This window comes from Stegodyphus dumicola, chromosome 3, assembly GCF_044657685.1.
Source record: "Stegodyphus dumicola isolate Sdum_Otavi_A_Nest chromosome 3, ASM4465768v1".
Taxonomy (NCBI): domain Eukaryota; kingdom Metazoa; phylum Arthropoda; class Arachnida; order Araneae; family Eresidae; genus Stegodyphus; species Stegodyphus dumicola.
The window spans coordinates 177,074,953-177,102,780 of record NC_140770.1 but is presented as its reverse complement, the minus strand read 5'-3'; the positions used below and the strand labels follow the sequence as shown (position 1 = coordinate 177,102,780).

General features: G+C 30.5%; 1 protein-coding gene across 2 annotated transcripts in view; it reads right to left on the bottom strand.

The window, feature by feature from the left end:
- The window catches only part of LOC118195587 (syntaxin-binding protein 5-like), a 331,030-nt gene that overhangs the window by 74,776 nt on the left and 228,426 nt on the right, over positions 1–27,828 (bottom strand). For both annotated transcript variants that reach the window (XM_085813670.1, XM_035366922.2), the window contains 6 exons: positions 20,485–20,568; positions 18,574–18,703; positions 14,487–14,562; positions 8,697–8,851; positions 4,997–5,069; positions 3,177–3,327 (listed from right to left, as the gene is read on the bottom strand). In XM_085813670.1, the coding sequence (XP_085669796.1) occupies positions 3,177–3,327; positions 4,997–5,069; positions 8,697–8,851; positions 14,487–14,562; positions 18,574–18,703; positions 20,485–20,568 (669 nt within the window). The remainder of the gene's footprint in view (positions 1–3,176; positions 3,328–4,996; positions 5,070–8,696; positions 8,852–14,486; positions 14,563–18,573; positions 18,704–20,484; positions 20,569–27,828) is intronic.

The window sequence follows — 27,828 nt, the reverse complement described above, 5'->3', positions numbered from 1 at the left end:
TCTAGGGCATTTCCGTTAATGTTGCAGATTGCGCTGTTCCTTAATCTCCTAATTGGATCCGGCTTATTATTTTTTGCAGACTGTTAGAACAATTTTATAAAAATTAAGCTTGAAATTTCGATTATGTCAAAAAGAGTTTCTAATTCTGGAGATGCCAAAGGATCTACAAAGCAAAAGCATGCTTCGATGTCCATTAAACAAAAAGTGGAATTGCTGCAAAAAATGGATAAAGGCCTATCCGTCTCAAAATTATGCGAGAAGTATAGCATTGGAAAGTCCACTATATATGACACAAGAAAAAGGAACTGTTAGTGGAAGCATCTTAAACAACTTACATTGAAAGAAATGTTTAATAAAGTAAACAACTACATATTAAGCTTTTTTTGTAAATTTTGATAACTTTAGATCATAATTGTTCTTTATTTCATAAATTACGATTTCATATTTTTAATTGTATAATTTTTGCATGACATCTTACCAGATTTAAATTGATGATCCATAATCCGGAAAAACCCTATCCGGAATCGCCGAAGTCCCGACGAGTCCGGATTACGGACTTTGTACTGTATAATAATTATTTCATCATAAATTTCTATCATAAGCAGACTTTCACACTTATTTGAAGAAAAGAATTACTAACAATGATTTTTGTTGTTTGACTTCTGGATTAATGCTTGTTCCACATATTATTGTGTCTTAACAATGTAGCTGTTCATTCCCCTCTTCGTAGGATCACTAGTACGCAAACTTTTTAACAAATATTCCTTGCAAATGACATGGCAACTATTTGCATTTTTTATGGGGATAAAAATTCACATATTGAGAAGAATAACTTCTCTTCGAAATATTTAAAAACATCCTAAAAAAGAACTGAAGCATAAAGTTCACAAATATTGCTATAACAGTAAAAAAGGTTTTTTTTTAAACATTTTTACATTATCAAATGTTGACATGTAAGAACTTTTCTGATTGATGCATATCAAACTGATATTCAGTTTACACTCTAGTAAGCTTCAAAATTTGTTGTGAAATAATTCCAATTACCTGAGTAATTTGTGTCTTAAATTTTGCAATTTTCATCATTATATGTATATTTTGTTCTTGTACATCCCCACATCTGCCCAGATGGTATAGTGGTTAGGGAAGACTGACTGTGATACCAAAGGGCCTGGGTTCGAATCCTGTAGAAGGCATGGATGTAAAATTGTCTGTCTCTTCAAAGGATGGTAGCAATAGCTGCCTATTAGGTTCCTCCTCAATAAAATGGCTACCACTTTTGGCTTTAGTAGTGGCCAATGCCGTTATAGACAAGCGCCCGCCATTAGGGAAAAATATAACATCCCCACAAAAAATGAAGAAGTGTAATGTCTGGAATTAGCATGGAACAGACTGGGTGGCAATAAGACCATACTACCTCATTCAGTATGCATGTCAATAGAAAATTCCCCGTTCAGATATATTGCACACACTAGGCCTAATGAAGAGAGTCCATTTTACTGATACTTGGATACAAATATGAAAATAATTCATATTTTTATAACATTCAATAAGCTTCTTTTGTGATAATAGATTTGGTTAAAAAAAAAGAAAGATCTAATTATGCTAGCAATCATTAAATTCCAGTCATGAATCCACTGACTGTGAAAAAAAAAAAAAAAAAAAAAAAAAAAGGGAACTTTTTAAATTACTTTAGCAATGTCAACATAGTTTGTGCTTGTTACTTCCATTTATGTTTTAAATGCATTATGTACGTTTTTATTAGTTTGTGTTTCCACAAAAGAAAATAAGAATTCAGTATAAAACATGATTTAATTAAAAATTTCTGGATATCAACTTTACCCTTTCTACTAACTCAAATTTCCCACTCTAATTGTTTTAAAAATCAAACCAAACTCTACTAATCTAATATTTTCCAATAATTCAAAAGTTTTCAAATTAAGTTTCAAAATCATTAAAATTTACCTAAAATTTCATGAATGCTTTCATTTACATGGTAAGGATTTTAGTATTCTCATCATGAAAAATGTGTCTGAAATACTTAAAGATATGTGTATGTAAATGCATGTAATAATTTAGATGAATGAAGATCATAGATGTTAATGAAGATTGCTTATTCATAAAATGTTTTATGTGTTCATGGCAGACTGAACACTTTTATTGTTGATAAAACACTTTTGGTAGAAAATAGTTGCAGCAGTATCTTTTACAATTTTAATATCTGAAGAAAGAAAGTGCTAAAACAAAATAGTAACTTAATTTGCAATAATCCCCTAACAATCTTCTTTAACTCATTTATTTATTTTTTCCATCCTAAAATAGTTGGTGCTGGTAAGAAAGAGTTTTAAACTGTGCCATATTAAAATTCCTTCCCACATGGTTTTTATATGATGCTAATGATGCATACACTTACATAACACTTCGTACTACCATAATATTAAAATCTGCAAACTGAAACTTAAAATTATAAGGTATTTCTCCCACCTTCTTGGCATGCCTTTGTGGTGTGGTGGTTTGCATGCTGGGCGTGTATTCTAGAGGTCCGCTATTCGATCCCTGATGAAGGTGTTGCTAATTTTTTAATCTCTCCTGCTTTCAAAAATTACCTAATGTCTCTACAGTGGCATCCGAACTAAAAGGGTGTTGGATGATGATTTTCCTCACCCAGGATTTGGCGATTGGGTTCCCTAAAAAAATAAAAACCCCAGTCGCCCTTTAAAAGGGGGATTTCTCCCATCTTCTTGGCATGCCTTTGGTGGTCTGCACACCGGGCCGGTACTCCAGAGGTCCGCAGTTAGATTCCTGGTGAAGGCGTTGTTAATTTTTCATCTTTCCTGCTTCCTTAATACCTAATGTCTCTACAGAATAAGCTAAATTTCTTCTATATGTTTAGGTCACCTCTGCAAGTTTATTGTCTGCCGCTTTTCTTGCTTATTTCAAAAATGTGAAAATTCATTAAATGGGCACAATTTGCCCCAATTTATCTGTGTCTGCATTAAAAATAAATAGTTTTATAAAAAGTAAAAAAGTCATGTCAATAATAAAAGGGTTGCTCAACTGTCCATGAAAGCTAGTATCTTGATCTTCAAAATCTAAATTATTTCACATATAATTCATTATAAAGAACTGTGTAAATAAAAGTAATAGGTATAAAACAGCAGTAACAAATTTCTAAGCACCTTATCTGAACAACCACATTGTTTGGTGCCCATGGATCCGACAGAATAGAAGGCTGGTATGAGGTCATTAGGGCAATCTGCAAAGTAGGCACAATAGGTGACAGGTGATTTATGGAAGTCCATAGGATATGGATTTTGGAAGCAAGGAAAACTGCAAAGTAAAATACAAATTCAAAAGTTATTTATTTATTTTAATACAAAACAATTTTTGTTTTCAAAAAGAAGCCAAACAGTACCTTATTATGAAATTATTTTTATATATAAGTTTTCCCAACAAATAACTTTTAGCTCTTTCAAAACCACACACTTAACAGAAATATTTAATAAATGAAAACTGTAACTTCAATAAAATACAGTTTCTGAGAGCAAAACAAATATTTTGTCATTTTATATACATGTATTATTTTACATAAAAAAAGATCAGGTTAATTTTTGATGTTAGAGAAATTACATTCATGTAAACTATTTTTAATGGAAGCTAAAATTATACAGTTCACATGAGAAACAGTTATTTCCCTACACAATTTATAAAATTGTAGACTGTCAACCTGATTAGGCTTAGGCCAAGTATTAAAAATTAAGGGTTATTCAGAATATTTTAAATGTATCAATGGAAATAAATATGCATAAATCTAAATATATATATATATATAAATTTACTAAATGAATAGCATACATATGCAATAAAGATTTTAAAATAATACCTTATAGTATATGATAAGAAAACTTTTAGTTATAAGAGAACTGAATACAGACTAACAAAACGAAAAGATACCAATCACAGAGTAGCTTAAAATACAGATTAGACACTAAATAATATTGTGCAAAAAACTGCATGCATAACTTTTTGTTGCATTTAAAATATCAGGGTCCCTCATAAGTATTTTCAAATGGAGTATACAATAAGATAAGTATGAAAATTTTATTAAATTTAATTAAAATTTTTCATTGTGTTGCTATTCTTAAAACAGCAAATTATACTTCTTTCATATCTGAATACTTAAATTAATCAAATGTTGCATAATTCCTATGGCATTTTAATCTTAAAACATATTTATTACAATTATGAGAAGCTCTTTACATATACATATATAATTCATGGATAGCATAGTACAGTAATGAAGTGAATTTTAGTCCTCGTGACATGAGGAGTCTGCTAACGAGTGTCTCTCTAGCCGAGAGTTCAAGAGCATTCTAGGTCTTTCTAGTCGAGAGTGCAGGAGCTTTCTCGGTCTCTATGAGAATTCAGGAGCCTTCTAATGTGTTGTTCCAATGGAAAAAATCTTCAGACTGAAGTAGGCATGCCTCCTTAATTTTCAGTAGTATTTTACATCCTCTGATTCATTATATCTGAAACGGTATCAGAGGAAAAACAGAGGCTTTGATGACAAACACGGTGCAGAATACTAAAATCTCCTGATTCCAGTTGTGAAGTTATGTTCTCTTGAACTGTCAACTTGAACGGATTATTGCATCTGAGTTGTCAAACCATGTCGTCTGGCACGTCACAAAAGCTTGAAAACAGTGAATGTTGGGACCACACACATAATTTTCCCATCTCTAAGTGGTCCGCTGCAAATTGAATCGATTTCTTTATATTTGTTGAACTGATTTCTTTATGCATTACAATTAAAACAATATAAAACACTTAGAATATTTGTGTAAGTTTCTACTTTAATCCCTAAAAGACAGAATGCAAAACTTATCCTAAACATATTGAAAAGTTTACCATGGATATTATGAACTGCAACAAGTTTTGAATTTACTAAAAACACTGATTAATAAACATAAAAATACACAATTACTTGAGATATACCTACCCAGGACTTGTAAGATCAACAAGAACTAGATCTCGTGCCAGAAGCACAACTATAGCATATGGTTCTTGATATTCTAGTGTTTAGAAAGAAAATCACATGCTGTTAGTTAAGTGCATACATGCAAAGGAGAGCAGTTAAAATATAATGCTGATATAGAAGAGGATGCAGCTAATAGGAAATGGCTACATTATAGTATGTAAACAATGTCAGTACACACAAACATTATCTTTAAGTCATATAAATTGCTGGTTTAAGCAAGTAATATAAAAAAGTTTAGATTATGAATGAACTTTTACAACACATACTGAGAATGACTTCCTAAACAAGTGGCAGCAATGGGAGGGGAAAAATTTTTTTTATATCTACATGCTTTATATTTGGAGCATATTTTGAACGAATAATAACAGATATTTTACTTTGCGTCACTTTCTGCAATTCCTCCTACAGTGGCAAAGAATGAATGGAGGGATACATTCAACACATTCCAGTTAAACAATTTTTTAACTCATTTAAGTAACTGCTTTTTTAGTTAAACCATCATAAACTTTTGCTTATATTAACAAAATAATAAAAATCTTTCTGGTTCTTACTGCATGAAATTATTAGTAACTTTTCTATTTTAGGAACAAATTTGTCCTATGTAAATATAACTTGTTCTTGCTCTTCTCTGCAAAGTTTTTCAATTTTACTTACATTATTCACAACTGCTTTAACAATCAAGGAAAATGAGTTCAGAGTCCCAGACATATTTAAGTAATCATTATCTTCCAGTAAGTAAATCACCCCCTTTAATTTTTTAAAGATGCAGAATGCATCTTTTTTAACATTAAATCTTTTAATAGATTATACCTAGTTTCAGATAAGGTCACATTCACCTTATTTTTGACACTATTAATTATATGTTTGCCAAGGTGATGTTTTCATTTATTGTTACATAATAACTACTGTATTAGATGATTCATCAAAACAAATAATTTGAAGCAATATGCTTTCAGTGGCAGAAGCACATACGTAGCTGTTAAAAGATGTACTATTAAAACTGCATTTTTTCCCCTCAGGGCAACTATTTTTATTCTTTCACATTCCAAAATTCTTTTTAATATATGTTTTCTGATTTTGGCTTAATTTTCAAACTAGTACAACTCTTAATCATCATTAACAAAAAATTAATTGTATTTCAAATAGAATAATATAATGTTATTCTTGTTATTCTAAATGTTCATTAATTTAAAAGTTTTAATTTAGAAATACATACATAAAAAAAAAAAAAATCTTTAAAGTATTTTTGAATGCATTCTTATTTACAATATGATGAAATTTTGATAGATTCTCTAAAAATTTCCTAATATAACAAGAGATTGCATAATAATAGATTCAACACATTTTAATACCTTTAACATTGTTGAGAAAATAACAGATATAAAGAGAAAATTCTGATCAGAAGATAAAGCTCATTAGTTTCGCATGCATGTAAAAGAAAGCACAAACTAGAATAAAAGAATAAAACAGCTTATTTACGTAAAATAATGCTACACTGAAGAAACCTAAATCAGATAAACATAAGCAAATGCAGAATAAAAATACTTAAGTATTGAAAAAAACCACAAGCAGCATCCATAAGACTAATTGTTGTAGAAATATATAGGCTACATTACTGACATGGGAAAAAAAATGCTTCATAAAATATATGCTTCCATTTACAATTTGATGGGAGAGGGAAGGGGGAAAACTCAAGCTTTAAAATATAATTAAAAAAACTGGAAATTAATTCAACACCAAAAAATTTTTTTTTCTTATAACACATCAAAATAAAAGGAAGGGAAAAAAAAATTAAAAGGCTGCCAATAAAAATAAAATATGCTCATTTACATATAAAAATTTTAAACATTGAAAGGTAAAATATATTCTTGTGTTCAAAATGCTGATAGAAAAGTGGTATGAAACTGGCAATACTTGAATTTGGCTGTCAGATGGCATTAATTTACTTTCTATAGAATAAATGTATAACAACATTTAACAAAGTGTAATATATACTGGCTTAAAGAACCATCCAATCGTAATATAAAATTTTAAGCAAATAAACTTTTTTAAATATTCAGAAATACATCCTTGTTACCAGAAATAGATCCAAACTGCGTTATTAATTAGAATTTTTGCCTTTGAACTCATGACACAATGTCCAGGCTAAAAGAGAGTGCAAAAGAAATAGTTGTTCAATGCTTCCAAAATGTCAGAAGCACTAAAGCAAGATGTTCCAAGGGATGTTATTTTAAGGTGATTACACAATTATTTTTTATGCTTCAAAGCTTAAGTACAAGCATTTTCCACAAATTAAAATACACTGATTATTGAAACTTGATTTATTATTTAAAGATTTAATTTTCTTGTTATTTTTTTTTTGGCTTGTTTCTGAAATTTTCAGCTGAATGCAAAAGTATAAATGATTGCATAGAAAATTTAAAGAATGGGAGTGGGGTGTGGGAGAAATGGCTTCAAAGAACATCTGACTGGATGTTAAGAATACTATTACCACTACCATCAGGAAAATTTGAATAAGTCTTGATGCATTTTTGTTCCTAATAGTTTATTAACAATTAAGAGATTAATTAACTTAATTAACCAGTCAGTAAAAAAATGATGATTCTGTACTTTTTGCATCTTTCACCCTTAGTGGCAATTTTTTACAGCAGATGGATATACCTGAAACAGCAGTGAGCTAAATGATAACACATGACAAGGAGGTGAATGTGCCCAAACACTATGCCCTAGTTACAAAAAGCAAGTGTTCCAAATAATAATTAAAAAGGCTTGGTAAATTTAAAGATAAATAATAAGGTACATAAATCAGTTTTTAAAACTGTCAATTTCCAATTTAATCACGCAATAAATTGCTTATAATCGAAAGAATAACATTTGCGCATTTTTCAGGTTAAAAAAAACTGAATGACCTCACATGAAAGTCACTCTATACAAGAAAATTAAGCATTTATAACGTCAATTTGAAGAGAGTTTAAATTATTTCTTTTTTAGTCATTTAAAATTGAGTTAGGTTAAATTAGGTTATTTAATTGAGGCGAAGCACACAAGGGCTATCCACCAAGGGTTGACATGTCTTTATGTGGGACTTTCTAAGGAAAACCTGCTCAGGTCAAACATGGAAAAACTATAAAAACCAACCATGCACCAGCCTGTTTGTCTGGATCAGAACCTGCAATGAACTATCCATTATCCAACTCTTTTAACTGTTTCAGCACAGAAGGAGCCAACTTTGGAATTTTCCCATTACTTACATTTTAATACACATTTTAACTGATCTGGATTTATCAGTTAGTCTGTCGTTATACTTTACATTTTATATTCTGTACAAAAATGAAAGAAAAGTTAGAATATTACTGAATATTGCTATTATTGCTAAGGTTTAAATTTTTTAATCTAAAATTTAAAAGCAATTAATTCACTTGAAATAACCAGATATGTAGATACCTACAATTAATTCAATGTTTAATTTTTCACATAAATTTACATAATTAATCAGTAAGCCATGTCTGACAATGAGTTCGGGATTTTGAAACAATATCAAAAATTTAGATCTTATGTAGATGATCCAATTCTTGATTGATAAACAAATGCAAATAGATAACATAATTATAACTGAAAAGTTCCGAGACATTTAAAACAGCAGTGAAAATTAGAGCATTACCTGTCTGCCATGGAGTTTCACATAGAGTTACAAAGTCAACAATGCTGTAATCCATTTCTAAAACTGTTGTGGATCGCCCTTGTTGAATTGTTAAACTTGAAGTTTTCCCTTGCTCCTCGTATGGTAAACCACCAGAAAAAACGGTGATAACCTCCCTTTTAAAAGAAAACAACAGAAAATAAATATTTGTTGGTTAAAAATATGAGATTTGTGAAGTATTTTCTTTTGGAATCATTTTGCAATCAGAAAAGAAATCAACAACATGATTTATGATAATGAAAGTCCCACAGCAGTGCTCATAGATATATCATACTACAAAAAAGGGATTTAATATTTTCAGTTGATATTGCTATTAAAAGGAATGACATATAATTTTCTATCACCCGATTAAAAATAAGCATCATAAATTAACCATCTGAGCAGTCAGGTATTTTTGGATGGTCCACAACTTAATGTCGACCACTACTTTTTGAGTAAGTAAAAATACTCCAGTACAAAGTCTTTCATCCGGACTCGTAGAGACATTAGGTAATTTTTGAAAGCAGGAGAGATTAAAAAATTAGCAACACCTTCATCAGGGATCGAACAGCGGACCTCTGGAATACACGCCCAGCATGCAAACCACCACACCACAAAGGCATGCCAAGAAGGTGGGAGAAATACCTTAAAATTTTAAGTTTCAGTTTGCAGATTTTAATATTATGGTTGTACGAAGTGTTATGTAAGTGCATGCATCATTAGCATCATATAAAAACCATGTGGGAAGGAATTTTAATATGGCACAGTTTAAAACTCTTTCTTACCACCAACTATTTTAGGATGGAAAAAATAAATAAATTAATTAAAGAAGATTGTTAGGGGATTATTGCAAATTAAGTTACTATTTTGTCTTAGCACTTTCTTTCTTCAGATATTAAAATTGTAAAAGATACTGCTGCAACTATTTTCTACCAAAAGTGTTTTATCAACAATAAAAGTGTTCAGTCTGCCATGAACACATAAAACATTTTATGAATAAGCAATCTTCATTAACATCTATGATCTTCATTCATCTAAATTATTACATGCATTTACATACACATATCTTTAAGTATTTCAGACACATTTTTCATGATGAGAATACTAAAATCCTTACCATGTAAATGAAAACATTCATGAAATTTTAGGTAAATTTTAATGATTTTGAAACTTAATTTGAAAACTTTTGAATTATTGGAAAATATTAGATTAGTAGAGTTTGATTTGATTTTTAAAACAATTAGAGTGGGAAATTTGAGTTAGTAGAAAGGGTAAAGTTGATATCCAGAAATTTTTAATTAAATCATGTTTTATACTGAATTCTTATTTTCTTTTGTGGAAACACAAATTAATAAAAACGTACATATTATTGCTAAAGTAATTTAAAAAGTTCCATTTTTTTTTTTTTTTTTTTCTCTCACAGTCAGTGGATTCATGACTGGAATTTAATGATTGCTAGCATAATTAGATCTTTCTTTTTTTTTTAACCAAATCTATTATCACAAAAGAAGCTTATTGAATGTAATAAAAATATGAATTATTTTCATGTTTGTATCCAAGTATCATTTGGCAGTAAAATGGACTCTCTTCATTAGGCCTAGTTTGTGCAATATATCTGAACGGGGAATTTTCTATTAACATGCATACTGAATGAGGTGGTATGGTCTTATTGCCACCCAGTCTATTCCATGCTAATTCCAGACATTACACTTCTTCATTTTTTGTGGGGATGTTATATTTTTCCCTAATGGCGGGCGCTTGTCTATAACGGCATTGGCCACTACTAAAGCCAAAAGTGGTAGCCATTTTATTGAGGAGGAACCTAATAGGCAGCTATTGCTACCATCCTTTGAAGAGACAGACAATTTTACATCCATGCCTTCTACGGGATTCGAACCCAGGGCCTTTGGTATCACAGTCAGTCTTCCCTAACCACTATACCATCTGGGCAGATGTGGGGATGTACAAGAACAAAATATACATATAATGATGAAAATTGCAAAATTTAAAACACAAATTACTCAGGTAATTGGAATTATTTCACAACAAATTTTGAAGCTTACTAGAGTGTAAACTGAATATCAGTTTGATATGCATCAATCAGAAAAGTTCTTACATGTCAACATTTGATAATGTAAAAATGTTTAAAAAAAACCTTTTTTACTGTTATAGCAATATTTGTGAACTTTATGCTTCAGTTCTTTTTCAGGATGTTTTTAAACATTTCAAAGAGAAGTTATTCTTCTCAATATGTGAATTTTGTCCCCATAAAAAATGCAAATAGTTGCCATGTCATTTGCAAGGAATATTTGTTAAAAAGTTTGCGTACTAGTGATCCTACGAAGAGGGGAATGAACAGCTACATTGTTAAGACACAATAATATGTGGAACAAGCATTAATCCAGAAGTCAAACAACAAAAATCATTGTTAGTAATTCTTTTCTTCAAATAAGTGTGAAAGTCTGCTTATGATAGAAATTTATGACGAAATAATTATTATACAGTACAAAGTCCGTAATCCGGACTCGTCGGGACTTCGGCGATTCCGGATAGGGTTTTTCCTGATTATAGATCATCAATTTAAATCTGGTAAGATGTCATGCAAAAATTATACAATTAAAAATATGAAATCGTAATTTATGAAATAAAGAACAATTATGATCCAAAGGTATCCAAATTTACAAAAAAAGCTTAATATGTAGTTGTTTACTTTATTAAACATTTCTTTCAATGTAAGTTGTTTAAGATGCTTCCACTAACAGTTCCTTTTTCTTGTGTCATATATAGTGGACTTTCCAATGCTATACTTCTCACATAATTTTGAGACGGATAGGCCTTTATCCATTTTTTGCAGCAATTCCACTTTTTGTTTAATGGACATCGAAGCATGCTTTTGCTTTGTAGATTGTTTGGCATCTCTAGAATTAGAAACTCTTTTTGACATAATCGAAATTTCAAGCTTAATTTTTATAAAATTGTTCTAACAGTCTGCAAAAAATAATAAGCCGGATCCAATTAGAAGATTAAGGAACAACGCAATCTGCATTAATTGAAATAGATAATTATATAATTTTAGCCTAGCTTATACCATCAGTTATACATTAAATGCGCATGCGTAAAGGTATTATGCACATGCGTAAACGCATATGCGCATGCGTAAAGGTATTATGCGCACGCGTAAACACTACACATGCGCAAAAAAGCTTGTAGCTTTGATGCCCGGATTATAGATCATTGTGGATTAAGGATGTACGGATTAAAGACTTTGTACTGTATTTGCCTTCTAGCATTCATAATATACATTAAAAATTAATCTAATTTTTCCACAGTGTTTTTAGTAATTTATATTTCATATTCAGATTTTTTCTTTTAGTTGGTACTTTGTATATTTGTTGTAACTATCATTCTCATCTCTTCCCTCTGGGAAGGACTGCATGATGAACAATCTTACAAGTGCTTTATGCACAACATAAAAACAATGGAAATCATTATATCTATTTTAAATATTATAAACCCAATATTAGAGAGAAAAACTTAATTTTACTATATCATATATATGAATATGATTTTCATTCTCTTTCATATGCTGTTCACTACATTCCTCTATTTTCATAAAGGGGAGTGGACAGCACAAGTGGAAAAGACGAGCAAGAAAAAGGGAAGAGATCTTACGTTTGTTAGGAGCAGGAGTCTTTTTACATAAAAAAAATGAGGTTTTTCTTGTAAATCTTTTCAGCTCAAAAGAGCAATTTGCTCAGAAGGGCTATTAAGATGAATTGAAAAAAAAAAAAATTAATGACAAGCTGAGTTATTTTTATTTACGAACTGTATACATTAATAAATAGTTATTTTCTATTTTATTGACATATTAATAAGTAAATATAAGGATGAATGTGATATTTGCCAATAGCAATTAAACTGATTCATTTAGTCACAAATCTCACTGGTAAATTTAGGTAAGCAGCTATAGCAGCATAAACTCCTAAAATTGATGCCATTCTTAGGAAGCCAGCAAGAAAAGGAGCAATTATTGATCAAGCAGCGCAATAAGGAAGTACATATTTGATGATAAAGAGTTTTTAGAATTAAGAACTTTTTTAGAAGAAGTAGATAATTCTAATCTTTCACTAACAGAAAGACTGTGGAATGATCTTTCAGAACTGGAAACTCTTCTTTCTACACCGTATATAGCCACAAAAAAGCTGCAATCTGAAGAATTGACAGGAGCCAAGAATGGAAGAATTGGATATTTCTTTCTGAAATGGAGGGTTTACTGCAGAAGGAATCATTTCTTCAGTAAAGAAAAGAAACTACGAGTAGTTTGCTAGACAATGTGATCTTGCTGGGTTCGATATATGTAGATCCAAAACTCTGAATTTTCTTGGATGACGAACAAATTTATAATGCAAAGAAAGGCATTTATGGCTTTCTTTGCATTATTTTGCATTTTTTTTGCAGTTCGTATGAACTTTCATTACGAATGAAATTATTCTCATAACAATTGGAGAACTCGAATCAGGACAGTTAAACTGCAGACATTGCAATCGAGTCTCTATCATTTTCTTCTAGTGATGAAATAGATTTTAAGAAATATTTTTGGATAATAGTGAAAAGGCTACGGCAAGCGAATGAAAATAAAGAATCAAGAGCCCTTAGATATAAAAATGGAAAAGAAAATTCTACACAGCCTTTGAAGAAATAGAGAAATATGATTGCCCTTGCAAGACACTTCTTTTAGAACTTATAAAAATCTCTCCTGAAAATTAAAAGAAGTAGCCCTAACAGTAATAGCTCTTCCTCCTACTCAAGTTAGCGTGGAAAAACTCTTCTCAGCTCTGAAGTTTATCCAATCGGATCTATGGGCCTCCAACAAAGAAGATCTTGCTGAAACTATACTGTTTCTTAGAAATAAATAACGCCAGATTTTCTACTTCATAATGAATGCTAATTAATTTAAATAATTTGCTATGCCATCATTTTTTTTTTCTGTAGCATCTATTACTTCTTTTATATTAAAAAAAATAAGTTGTACCCATGCATATATGTTTACTACATATATATAAGGGAGTCGAAGTCAGAGTCATTAAAATTCCAGCAGTCGGAATCAGAGTCGGTCATTTTTCCTACCAACTCCACAGCCCTGCTCCTAAGTCTGTGATTTTGCCTACAGACAATATAATAAATTTTTTTCTTTTTTTTTAAGGGAAAAAAAAAATAACCGAAGTGTCAGAGTCTCTGCCTGTAGCACAATTTGACCATAGTTTCCTCTAGGCTGAACTCATGGCTCTGCAAGTCACTTGCTGACAGGCTTTGCTAGTGAGAATTAAGCAATATATTCAAGTGATATCTCAGAGTGTTAATACAGTATGATAGGTTACTTCAACACACTTTAGAAAAAAATTATTTGTTGATACAGTGTTAATAACTTGAGACACTGTTTGCCACCCAAGGCATTGTTTGTTCGTGATGAGAGGGTTTTGACATACAAGGTTCCACCCGTATTTTATATTGCAGTTCACAGTGCATATTATTCATTCCACTTTTGCTTCTTAAAGCAGATTTGATTAATTTTTATTTATATACCTTTAATAAGGCTTTATTGAAATAAAACATTTAATTCTGCTACTAAAAACAGAACAGTGCAATATTTTAAACTCTATAAATTTAAAATTAAAGACGAATCAGAAGTAAAGATAATAGACATCTTATTTCTCAAGCAAAATATTATTGATCTTGAATAGGAATATCACTCAAATAAGAAAAAAAACTTACCCAGCTCTATTAATTTTTGATTCCACTTTATAAATTCCATTGCATGGTTCTGGTTTGCCATCAATTAGAGATTTGGCTAGGAAAAATGCCATCGAAATTATTTAAACAAATATTTTTTTATTCATAACAATATTATGATTAAAATGGACAATAAAAATGTCTTGGCGCTTTACAAACCCAAATGGCCTATGCTGCACTTAATATAGCTGAACCATATAACATAAAAAATTACAAAGTGGGATGAATACTTTTTTTCCCCTCTCAATAAGTAAAATTAAAGCAAAATTTAAAATTTTTATTTAATGAAAAACAAATTAAAAAATATCATTTTAAAAATTACATCTAGATTTATTAAGGAGATATAAATAAAATTAATAAATGAAGACACAAGTTAAACTCTTGAATCTTGAGAGGTTTATCTGTTCAATACAGTCAAAAGTCGTTAATTCGGACACCCATAATCCGGACCTCAAAGCTAAAATCTTTCTGCGCATGCGCCTCATTGACGCATGCGCATAGGCGTTTTACTCGTGCGCGCAAGACATTTACGACTGCGCATATGCGTCTGTGCAAGTGCAGAATACGTTTTCGCGTGCGCGTTTAATATATAACGGACGGTATAAGCTAAAATTATCTAATTATCTATTTCAGTTAATGTTGATGATTGTGTTGTTCTTTAATCTTTGAATTGGATCCGGCTTATTATTTTTTGCAGACTGTAAGAGCAATTTTCTAAAAGTAAGCTTGAACTTTCGATTATGTCAAATAGAATTTCCGATGCTGGAGCTCCCAGAGGATCTAGAAAACGAAAGTATGTTTCGATGTCCATCAAACAAAAAACGAATTGCTACAAAAAATGGATAAAGGCATATTCTTTGTTTATCTAACTGTTCCGAAATCTGTTTATCAATTTCACGCTGCTCTGCAAGGTCAACACTATCGTTATCTTCAGGGCAGATGTTTTTATTTTATTCGGCTTATAATTCCTTACTAAATGTAGTATTTAATTTCGATGTACTCCGTCTTTGATATGATTTAAATCAAATTCCTCGTCATTATAAATATCACAAATACAAATCAAATAGTTTTCTGGTTGCAATTTTCTAATTTTGGCTATGCGTAAGGTATGCTTTACGCATCCGCGCGTTGAAAGAAATGTTTAATAAAGTAAACAAATAAATATTAGGCTTCTTTTTTGGTAAATTTTGATACCCTTTAGATCATAATTGCTCATTATTTTATAAATTACTGTTTCATATTTTTAATTTTATAATTTCTGCATGCCATCTTACCAGATTTAAACTGATGATCTATAATCCAGAAAAATCGATAATCCGGAATCGCCGAAGTCCCGACGAGTCAGGATTAAAGACTTTTGACTGTATAATCTGACAAACACTTGAGTAAAATGCTGAGTTACCGAAAAACATTTTAGTAAAAACTCTATGGCAAAATAAGACTGCTGTATTGTCTAGTTTGAGAAAGAGTTCAATTTCTTTATATTTGTCCAGAATTTCTAAAAGTCAAAGCACAGATAGAAGAGAGAGGGTTATTAAGCAGCTAACAAAGATAGGCTATTATATCAACTAAACATGGTATACTATTCTTCCCAAAAAAGTAAAAGCATGTCATTCAGTGCTGATATAAAATGATACTGAAGATGCAGGCCAACTGAAATTGTAGAAATTACATTCTTTTATTCTAAATTTATCAATCAGACATTATCAAAACTATATTTTTAAAATTTTTTCATAAAGTATCTAATGGTATTTTAGGTTCCAGAAATTCCAATAATGGAAAAAACACAAAATCTCAAGTTTCCAAGATCTTGAATCTTGGAAAAAGATTTATGGGATTTAAAGACTTCAGTGTTCTAGTCCTATAAAGATTAAGATGCGAGTATATTTTACTAAGAAGAAAGCAACAGAATTTGAAGAGAATAATTATATGTACCTGAATTCTAGAAAGTCTAAAATATAGATATTTTTCACTTTATTAGGATACAAATCCTTTTTACTTCCTTTTATGAAGTAAAGGAAGTATAGTAATTGCAAAAAATTTTGGGTATCACATTTCAACAAAAATATCCATTTTGACCACTACTGAATGGAATTTAATGATGTTTTTGTGCAACATATGTATGTAAGGACAGAATAAAGGACTTTTTTATAGAATTTCAAATGGATTCAGAAGAGATTTTTTTTCATGACATATATTTCACATAACTCAAAAACAAGTAGCCTTAGAATGTTGAAATTTTGTATATAGGACTGCTATAACATGTAGTTGCATACCTCCCTCTTTGATTGCAATCGGTCACACTCTTCATATAGAAGAAATTATAATTCTTCATCTTAATTTTAACTTTTCCTTTTTAATTTACACACACATATATATATATATATATATATACACACACACATACATATACATACATACATACATATATATATATATATATATATATATTAGAACATTAGAGTAACAGAGTAACATACATTAGAGTAACAGAGTATATATATATATACTCTGTTACTCAGCTTGATGAGCTCAGTTTTTTTTAATTCTTATATGTTGGTAAATTACAATTTTTTGCTTTAAAAATATTTGAATTATGTTCTTATCTTCCGGTTAAGGTTTTTATGCCTTTAGTTAATTTGCATGCAGTAGTTACAGAATTATCAGCAATTTAGAGGTTGCTTAAGAGTGGCTAAGACTAATTTTGTTTAACCATAGCACCCATATTTGCTTATATTTGAAAATTAGTAGAATAGTGAATTAAGTCAGTTTCTGCACCTTCAGTGTTTTTTTGCTGAGTGGAACTAAAAGTAAACTTTCAGTTTTGTGCATCGAAAAATTTGCCTTCTTGCCCACTGGATTAATTGCTTGTTTTGGGATAAAAACTCTAATTTTAATTGTAAAAATTAGCTTTTAAATTGTTTTAACTGTATTTGGTGTTTTATATTTTTAAATATTTTCCAATTTTTAATAAAAATATTTTGAAATTTTATGTATTTTTGCCTTGTCATAAAGTGAGAACTGAATTAACCAAATGAGAAATACATCTCTAATGAAATCTGAGGATATAAGTTTAAATGAAATGCAGAAAAATGCATATAATTTAATATTCTGTTCAAGGAAGTCATGTGGTGTACACATCAGATTTTAATATATAAAACAAATTTATTTTATCAAAAATATAAATACAGAAAAAACAAGTAAAATACATTGTTTTATATGACAAATAAAAATCATTGTTTTATATCACAAATATAGGTTGATCTTCCTTCACTCCTTTCCCATCTTCTATTAAAAAATAATTGAATAAAAAAATGACTGCATGAAGTAATAGAAATTTCAATGCAGAAAACATTCAGTTGTTAAGAAAGTTCTAATAATACATTTCTTAGAGATCATGGATTTAATTTTACATTCATGCATTTAATATAGATCTCCAAGTGCTTTTAGAAACATAGAATTTAATTTTAATATTTACATATTTAATATAGATGTCATGATGGTAGAAAGATTGCCATATATTCAAGGAATAAACACATGAATGCAACACTTTGCATCAAATAAAGCTGAAAAGCAAACCGCAGATTTTCAATGAAAATTGTTACAATTTATTTGGTTGCCAAAATCTTGACTCTATGCTTTGTATGTATGAGAAATATGAAGTTTAAAAAAAAAATGTCTTTATAATTAGATATATTGTAAAAACTCACATGAGTGGGGGGGGGGGAAGACACAGAAGTATATTTTAAGAACCAGTGATCTTAAAAAAAAGGGGGAGGTAAAAACTCTGCATAATGAAATCCTGTTTTTTAAAATCTAAAAAGAAAGATTATTTAAATTTTCCATACATAAAAAAATAGCAAAAGTTGTTTCTCAAAATTTTTACAAATATATCTTCAATGGGATCTTTAGTTAAAATGCATGCCTGTAAGTAGTAATATTACAAGATGGAAGTTTTAAGATGCTATGATTAATAATAATAATATTAATAAAAAGTAACATTTCCAAAATCTGCACACAGTATTTTGAATAAAAAAGTAATTAGTTGCCTGGTACAATGAAATCTTACCATGTGGATAAACAACTGAGATTGGTTTGTTGGGAACTTTAACATTCCATGTTGTAAGGCTTCCGTCGCTTTGGCTACAGATAAATTGTCTACCTTCTAGCTGCCATGTTACAGATTTTAAATTTAAAGACTAAGAAGGAAAAAAAAAAAAAAAAAAAAAAAAAAAAAAAAAATTGTACACATATAAAAAAAAGACATTTATATGAATAAAGCTTATATATGAATACCATTTAAAATAATTAGGGAGAAAATTTCACGTTTTAATAATAATAAAGTTTAAAATGACTAAAACTTCAGCATAACTTTCACTGTATTTTTAGCTGATATTAAAGAAATATATGACATATTGCAAAATTATAGAGAAAATTTTATTTTATTTATTTATTTATTTTCTTTTGTTTTTCAAATTTCATCTCAAATACTGTAGGTTTCTGTTCAACAATGAATTATAAGTATGAATATAATTATAACAATGAAGTTTTGGTTACCATATTTTTATTTCCTTTCCAAAGTTTGAAATTAAGATGAGAACATAGTGTCTCACAGGTCTGAAACAAAATCATGAGTACTTTTAGTTCAGAACTGTTATCTATCATGCAGAAAGTTTCAAAATGTTCTCAAACTTTATGTTTTTGCTATCTAAATTTTTTGTTTTTGTTTCGGAAATTTGGCGTAAATTGTGTGTTAAAAACGTAGTTTTTGCAAACATTTTAGGCTTAAAGTTCGAAATGTAAACAAAACATTTAGATAGTAATATGGCACCGTAGAATTCTCGCCAACCGAGGGCATATATAAGTGTAGTTCCAAAAGAAGTTTCTAAAACTTCATTCAAAAATTTGAAAAACGTAAGTTTGGAAGACTGCTGCAAAAAGTAATTAACCCTCTGAGTGCCATGACTGGATTTATCTGATCATGAGATTTTACGTCACTTGTTATATATTAGCTTATAATTTAAGATATTTTGATTTTTGATTTCTTTCTTAAAAAACGTAAATGTCATTTTAATGAGCGTAGGTTTATGAAAATAGAGATTAAAATAACTAAATATACAAATTTAGGTAATAAATGTTGTTTAAATACATGTCTCCATGGCAGAATCAAAATCCCTTGTCAATCAGATGATTAAATTCTATAGTTCTCATTTGAGCATGTTGCATTAAAAAATACATAAATTCAGTTACAGAATGCATGGTCTTTAATACCTTTTCATGACATTTTTTTTTTGGAAGAAATAATCCCCCTCATGTACTATTCTAATAGTGAGGTAAAAGAAATTGTAAACATGGAATTGAAAAACTTGAAATATTTAACTTTATTTAAACTAATGCTATACTAAGTAATCATTTCTTGTAGAAATACATACAGCATTAAATTGTTTAAAATTTATACTTTGATCAAATAATATCTATTGTATTCAGTAAGAGCAATATATAATGAAAGCAAAATACATGCCTTTTAATTTCAGAAGAGAATAAATTGAAAAATTCTTTAAAATGTACAAATATTCATAAAAATATACATTTTTAAATTTCAAAATATTTTTTCTTTAAATAAGTATTCAAAACATTCTTTTAAAATTATTTACATTATATCAAATGTGACATAGCTTTGGCGTGGCTGGTACAATTAATTATCTCTCTGAAATTTTTTCCATGTTTTGATTATTTAATGGAAATATGAGTCTCTATGTACTGCTAACAGAGGATTTAATCCATTACATTGTATTACTGACAGAATTTAATAGTTAGTACTTTGTCATGTCAGTGTTAATGAAGTTGTTTAACAATATATCTATTCTTGTTACTTTGAAATAACTTTTATAAAATTATGAACCAATTAAATATTTAAAAAGAAAAACACTTCCCTTTTGCATAACAAATTAATAAGAGAACTTTTCAACACGTTACTTACTTCACTACTGGAAAACCTTGCATCAGCAGCTTTATTTCGGAGATCCCATAATACTACAAGACCTTTGTCAAAACCGATAAGCAGCTGTTACAAGACAAAGAATTTAAAATTAATACATTTTGATATAAGCAAAAACTATATGTTTATTTACTTAACCAATTATATTGACTTAATGCAATTATATTAAACTTAATGCAGCATATCAGCTGTATTACATGAAGCAAATTTCTCACTATGCAGTTAGTTCATGCATACTAATGTTATTGTTACATATGGCTTTATTGGAAAGATCAATCCAAACATATAAAACAGCTCAAGTATCACACAAGAACAATAATAAATAATAATAAAGAACAAACATTTTCAAAGTAAGAATCAGAACAAATGAACATGGGAAGAAAAGTAAAAAGTTAAAAATTTAAACAAGAAGGAAAGGAACATAAGAGATGTAGTTTTACAAGTTCATGAAAGCTCTGGCATTCCAATATAGTTAGTTTACTTATCTCACCACATTTCTGAGACTCTTTATCTATTTCTGGGGATATAAGAAGATGCTCCACATTCATGATGCCTGAATTGCAAATTTGGCATATACAGTACAAAGTCCGAATTCTGGATGTCTAAAATGAATGATCTAAATCCGGATCTCAAAGCCACAGACATTTTCTTTTGTATGCTTTAGGCATGCGCATTTGATTTTTCTTCCATAATAAAACATGTGGAGATTTTCACTTAAAAATTCCAATTCTTAATTTCACTTACGCACTACATAAAATACTTCGTTATGGAAAAACAATCATGTAAGCATAAATTTGCGAGATTAATAATTTGGCTCCATAGCTGAGTGTCTGCTTGACATACATCTCAAACCGAAACATTCCCCTATTTTATATCCCTGACAAGAGCATGGCAATCTTTTATGCTAACATTACGCTTGGCGATGATTATAGATTTTTAAATGCTCATGTTAATGAGGAAAAATTAAAAAAAAACATTCTTTTCATATGCTAAAAATAGATTTTGTTAATGAAACTCACAGGCCAAAAGATTGCATTTAGTGCTATTTTAATTAAGAATAACTGATATGTTATTCACCATAAACACAAAAGCAGCGGCAGAATATGTCGGCACCAGACGGCAGAATTTAGGGAAGACGAAATTTTTGAAATTTGGGGAAGCACTGACCGACAAAATTAAGGGTTGAGAAGTTTTTTATGATCTAGGGAAAACACTGGGATACAAAGTTTAGGTGTGGTGAAAATTTAGAACTTAGGAAGGCGCTTTGTAGCAGAATTTAGGACCCGTAGAGACTGCACCAGGCGGTATCTAGCGTCGGCCCAAGATAAAGCCTTAAGTATATGTGGAAGTTTATTTATTCAGGACTCAGGTTAGTTTTAAGCATGTGAAATAAATAAATGTAGGTACAGTAAATAATTAAACTAGGCTTAATTCAGTATGCAATAGGAGCAAGACAAAATTTAGCAAAACAACTTGACTTTTGTCGCCAATCTTGTGATACACAGTCAATAATGTATAACGGACACTATTAAGCTAAGCTAAAATTATCTTGACTGATTCTAAGGCATTTCAGTTAATGTAGCAGACTGCGCTGCTCCGTAATCTTCTAATTTGATCCAGCTTATTATTTTTTGCAGATTGTTATTATTACGACAATTTTATAAAAACTAAACTTGAACTCTCGATTATGTCGAAAAGAGTTTCAAATTCTGGAGCTGCCAAAGGATCTACACAGTGAAACCATGTTTCGATGTCTATTAAACAAAAAGTGGAATTGCTGCAAAAAATGGATAAAGGCATATCCCTTTCAAAATTATATGAGGAGTATGGCATTGGAAAGTCAACTGTATACGGCATAAGAAAAAAAGAAAAAGGAACTTTTTGAAATTTTTGTGAAAGTAACGTAAACAACTTACATTGAAAGAAATATTTAATAAAGTAAACAAATATTAAGTTTTTTTTTTTTTTTTGTAAAATTTGATATCCTTTAGATCATAATTGTTCTTTATTTCATAAATTACGATTTCATATTTTAATTGTATAATTTCTGCATGCCATCTTACTAGATTTATACTGATGATCTAATATCTCCCAAATCCAGAATCACCGGAGTCCCGACGAGTCCGGATTTCAGACTTTGTACTGTACTACACAGAAGGATGTCAATTTTATTAAGATGATGTGCCATGCAATTGTGACCTGTTCGCAGTCTGAAGTTTGCCGCAGCCTCTTTACCGGTTTTTGACACAACTTTTCCCATGTGTTTTGAATGTTAGCCCAGGATTTGCCTGTTGATTTTGCTGCCTGGTCAGATTTAAGAGTGTTCACCAATTTCTTAAAAATATGCTTTTTAAGTGATACCTTGAGTCGCTAGTGTTCCATTCTTGGCTGGTGAGCCTGCCTTTTCATTACCGTTGATACCTATATGTGAAGGGATTCATTGAAAACGACTCTTTTGTTGTAATTATAAAGAAAGTTCAAGGTTTGTCTTATTTCTGAGATAATCTGGGTATCTGTGTCATGATTTGAAACTACAGCCTGGTTGGCTGCTTTGAAATTGACTAGAATAACTGCTTTAACTGATTACAGAAACAATCAATCTTTATCTTAAGGTTTTCCAGAGCCAGTGAGACTGCAAGGATCTCTGCATCAAATTTCGACATGAAGTGTCCCACAGGAGTACATTGGGAAAATAGTGCAGTATTCAAATGCATTTTGTTTACCATACAAATGGCTTTAAAAACAGGGTGCGTCTTGAAACTCTTGCTTTTTCTCTACAATTTCTTTCACTTTGGGACACAAGTATTAAAAGTTATTTTAAAAACAGTTCCATATACCGATTGTCAATTGTGTACAATTAGAGATTTGAAAGATTAAAATTTTGAAGAATACAACATAATATGGCATTAAGTGAAGCATCAGAACTGCAACAAATACTATTACGTATACAGGTATATACCATATCAATAAACATATAGAAATCAAATAAACATGATATTTATTGCAGTATTTGAGATCTTTCAACAGGCTTAAGAATGTGCATAATCTATCCAGAAAGGTTGCAGATCAAGTGTGGTGAACTACAGTCAAAAGTCGTTAATCCGGACTCGTCGAGACTTCGGCGATTCCAGATTATCGATTTTTCCGGATTATAGATCATCAGTTTAAATCTGGTAAGATGGCATGTAGAAATTATAAAATTAAAAATATGAAACCGTAATTTATGAAATAAAGAACAGTTATAATCTAAAGGGTATCAAAATTTACAAAAAAAAAAAAAAAAAAAAAAAAAAAAAAAAAAAAAAAAAAAAAGCTTAGTATTTATTCGTTTACTTTATTAAACATTTCTTTCAATGTAAGTTGTTTTGTTTTTATGTGATAATACATTCTCTTTAATTCTATAAACAGACATAATTTCTTGTTCAGTTACAAAGTTCCGCTGTTCAAGTCCTATAATTGCTGTGTCGAGAATACCGACTAACTTGTCAATCGAAGTTTTTTTGTTTTCAATAACCTCTGTCACTTTCTTCACTATCGGAAGTGAATTATAATGACGAAGAATTTGATTTAAATCATATCAAAGTTGGAGTACATCGAGATGAAATACTGTATTTAGTAAGGAATTATAAGCCAAATAAAATAAATACATCTGCCCTGAAGGTAAGGATAGTGCTGACAGATCAACTTCCAATTCATTGCACGCCGCGGTGTTAAAGATAAACAAAGAATATGCCTTTATCCATTTTTTGCATCAATTCCACTTTTTGTTTAATGGACTTCGAAACATACTTTCGCTTTGTAGATCCTTTACATATTAGTAAATATATATCAGAAATTCTATTTGACATAATCGAAAGTTCAAGCTTACTTTTATAAAATTGCTCTAGCAGTCTGCAAAAAATAATAAGCCAAATCCAATTTGAAGATTAAGGAACAGCGCAATCTGCAACATTAACTGAATCAGATAATTTTAGCTTAGCTTATACCGTCCGTTATACATTATTCGCTCATTCATAAATGTATTCTGCGCACGCGCACACAGATATTCGCAGCCGTAAAGGTCTAATGGCCCTATCACTTTTATGGACGTGTGCGCTTACCCGGGACAATTCCGAGAAATGAGATTCTAGTAGCACGGCTCTAAGCGGCAGGCTTCCAAGAAATGTTTCGTCTAGCCAGGAGGAACCTGTCCCGGCTACAAGCAACATTTTAAAATTTATCCAAAAATGTTCTGGCTGCAGACGTGTTCCTCGAACGTTCAACCAATCAGACAAAAGTTCTGTTTCTGAAGGATCATGGGTAACTTTCAATATGGCGATGGCTCCCGCTGTGAAGTGATGGATGGTGGAAATAGAGGCCGATTTAATTATTGCTGTTTTGTTGTAATACAACTGCCTGAGTCATTTTTTAAATGTGTATATATTTGTTAAATATATAATCATGGAAATTTCAGAGTTGACAGTATTTTACGACGTTCTTGCAGTTTGGATTTGTTTACAAATTGTTCGTCGCCAAAAGTTCGCCAAATTTGTTGTATTTCGTGCTGATCGTGTATTATCACTGTTATATAATAGAATTTTATTTCTTAAATTTAAGTTGAATAATTTTTTAAACACCGTTTGATATGCGCGGCTTTTCTCCTAATTACTTATCTTTTAAATTGTTAATTGCATAATCAGTGACACATTTTAAACAGCATAAAAAAAGAAAAGCATAGCTTATGTAATAATGAGAATACTCATTAAATTTGTCTATTATTTTCATGTTATTAATGAAATACTTTTTGGATTATAAATACATTAGAAACTATACTTTTATTGTAAATGCCACATATTGAAACATTGGAAATTTATGGATTTATTATTATGCATGATGAAAAACATTTGTATATACATTCATTAATATAAATCTTATTCATTACATTAATACTAATAAATATATATTAACAACTTCTAAACCATCGCATCTCTCTATCTGTATGTAAATATATGACTTATTAGATGTGTATATATATATATGTATGTATGAATACAAAAATGAACATTTTACAAGAAGTTTATTTGAAGTTCCTTTTAATTCAGATAACGATTATGTAATTGGCAGCAACTATAGTTATCAGTTCTTTGCAAATTATTATGGGTATGTAATAATCAGTTGAAAAATAATTGATGAGTATTTGAGTACTAAAGAGTGTACATATTTTGTTATTGGGTTAATTCAAAATTGTATCATATGTATGATCTACATAATAAAAACATGACTAATAAATAATAAGAAATGTAACAGCTGTGCATTTATAACATTTGATTACTTAAAACAGTGCACAACTGATTATCACTTTCATGTCTGTTTACATAATGAATTGCACTTTCCAATTAAGTGCACGGGGCCTACTAGTGGCCGAAGCGTCGTTGAACACTGGTAGTTCTGTCTCAGGTTAGAATGCCGCGAGCGGGCTGGCTACATGACATTTCCTTGGTTTGCCCCATTTGTAATTGATATACGAACCAGTTTTAAAAAATATTCTACAAAGGGATCCCTCCTGTTGTTATCCCTCGAGGCTTTGCGGTAATCACATAAAGCAAACTGAGCCCACCAGCAGCCGAGCAGTAAAGTCGTTGAACACTGGTAGTTCGGTCCGAGGTTCGAATCCCGCGAACGGGCTGGCTGCATGGGCGCTTTCGTGGTTTTCCCCATGTGTAACTTGTATACAAGCCAGTTTCCCTTAGAAAGTCCTCCACGAAGGAATCCCTTCCCTTAGGCAGATAGCCCTAGTGTGCTTTGCTGTAATCTCAATAAACCAAACCATAAAACAAACTCATGATGTGAACACCTAATTTATAGAGTTGGTATAATTAATGTGTTTTAGGTATATTACCGAGTGTTCTATGGGACAGTAAACAACTTGCACATGTTTGATTGCTCATTTATTCATATGCTTTATTTGATCTTCATTTTGCTGAATAGTATCTGCTGGCTGTGAGGAGGTAAATATCAGCCATATAGATTTTTGTCATAGAAGGTTATTTTTTTTTTTTCGGCTGTTTGTTTGTATGGACAGAACAGTAATTATGAGCCATAAAGTTAGTCAGAAAATGCTTTCACCAGGTCACAAATTTTCCAGTGAGCCACCAAATTTTCATTGAAATGCAGACAACGGAAAATACACATAAGCGATGTGTGATAAACAGACTTATCCAGCACATGTTTTTTAAACTATTCTTAGTGTATACAGAATTTGGCTATTACTGATGTAATTGATTGCTATAACCAGAAGTGTGTTTATCTGTTACATGAAGTGCCAGAGTGGAGATCAAAGTGATTAACTTGATAGCAATCACCTTTCTATTATCTTCCATTACTAACAATAAAGTTTAAAACGAAAAGCATGTGAGCAATACAAAACAACACGAAGAAGCGAATTTCACTTGAAAGGAAACATCACTTTCGCCAACCTGAGCGATAACTGATTCTTGTTTGGTTTTTCAGCCTGTTTACCAAGTGAAGATGGTAACCCTATTTCGCCAAAGGCCGTTTCTCAGAACTGTTGCTGCAAACGCTTTGTTAAGGCAACAAACAGCTAATGTGATAACGCTTTTACGCGCATGCGTCAACGCAACGCATGCGCAGAAAGTTAGTAGCTTTGAGGTCCGGATTATGGGTGTCCGAATTAACGACTTTTGACTGCATTACATCATTTTCATCTTGATGTTTTTCACACATCTAAAATCTGGCCTCTAAAGATCCATTTTGAGTTTTAAAAACTGAATAACATTTCCACAGAAGTACTTAAAAGAGAGGTGGAAAACTATGTATTTAATTCTGCATCTGCTTTTTTAAGAAGATTCTCTTTTTATTTTAGTAGTGACTTCAATGTAAAACTGCATTTGAAAATCACAGATTCATCACTAAACTGAAAAAATCCAAACTGATTTGAGAGTCAAAACAGCACTTCTTTTATTTCAGTTTTTGTTCAGCAGTCAAGCATTTTAAGGGTGATCTTCGCACACAGTTTCTTCATTGAGGTCACGCGAAGAGTCTTTTTCTCATATTTACCTCTTCAGCAAACATTCTGATGATTATCCATATGTCATGCTGTATACAAGAGAATATAAGAACACAGCTAAAAGGCCATCTTGCTCTAATTTCATCAATTTTGTCTTTAAATCGCTCTTGGAAATGTTGATTGCGAACCTGTAAAATGTTGATTGCGAACCTGTAAAATGTTGATTGCGAAATCATTGATTTCTCACACACCTCACCATTTGATGAATTTTTATTCCATTCTCTCCAAGCTTGGCAAGAAAATTCATGGTAACTTGCTTC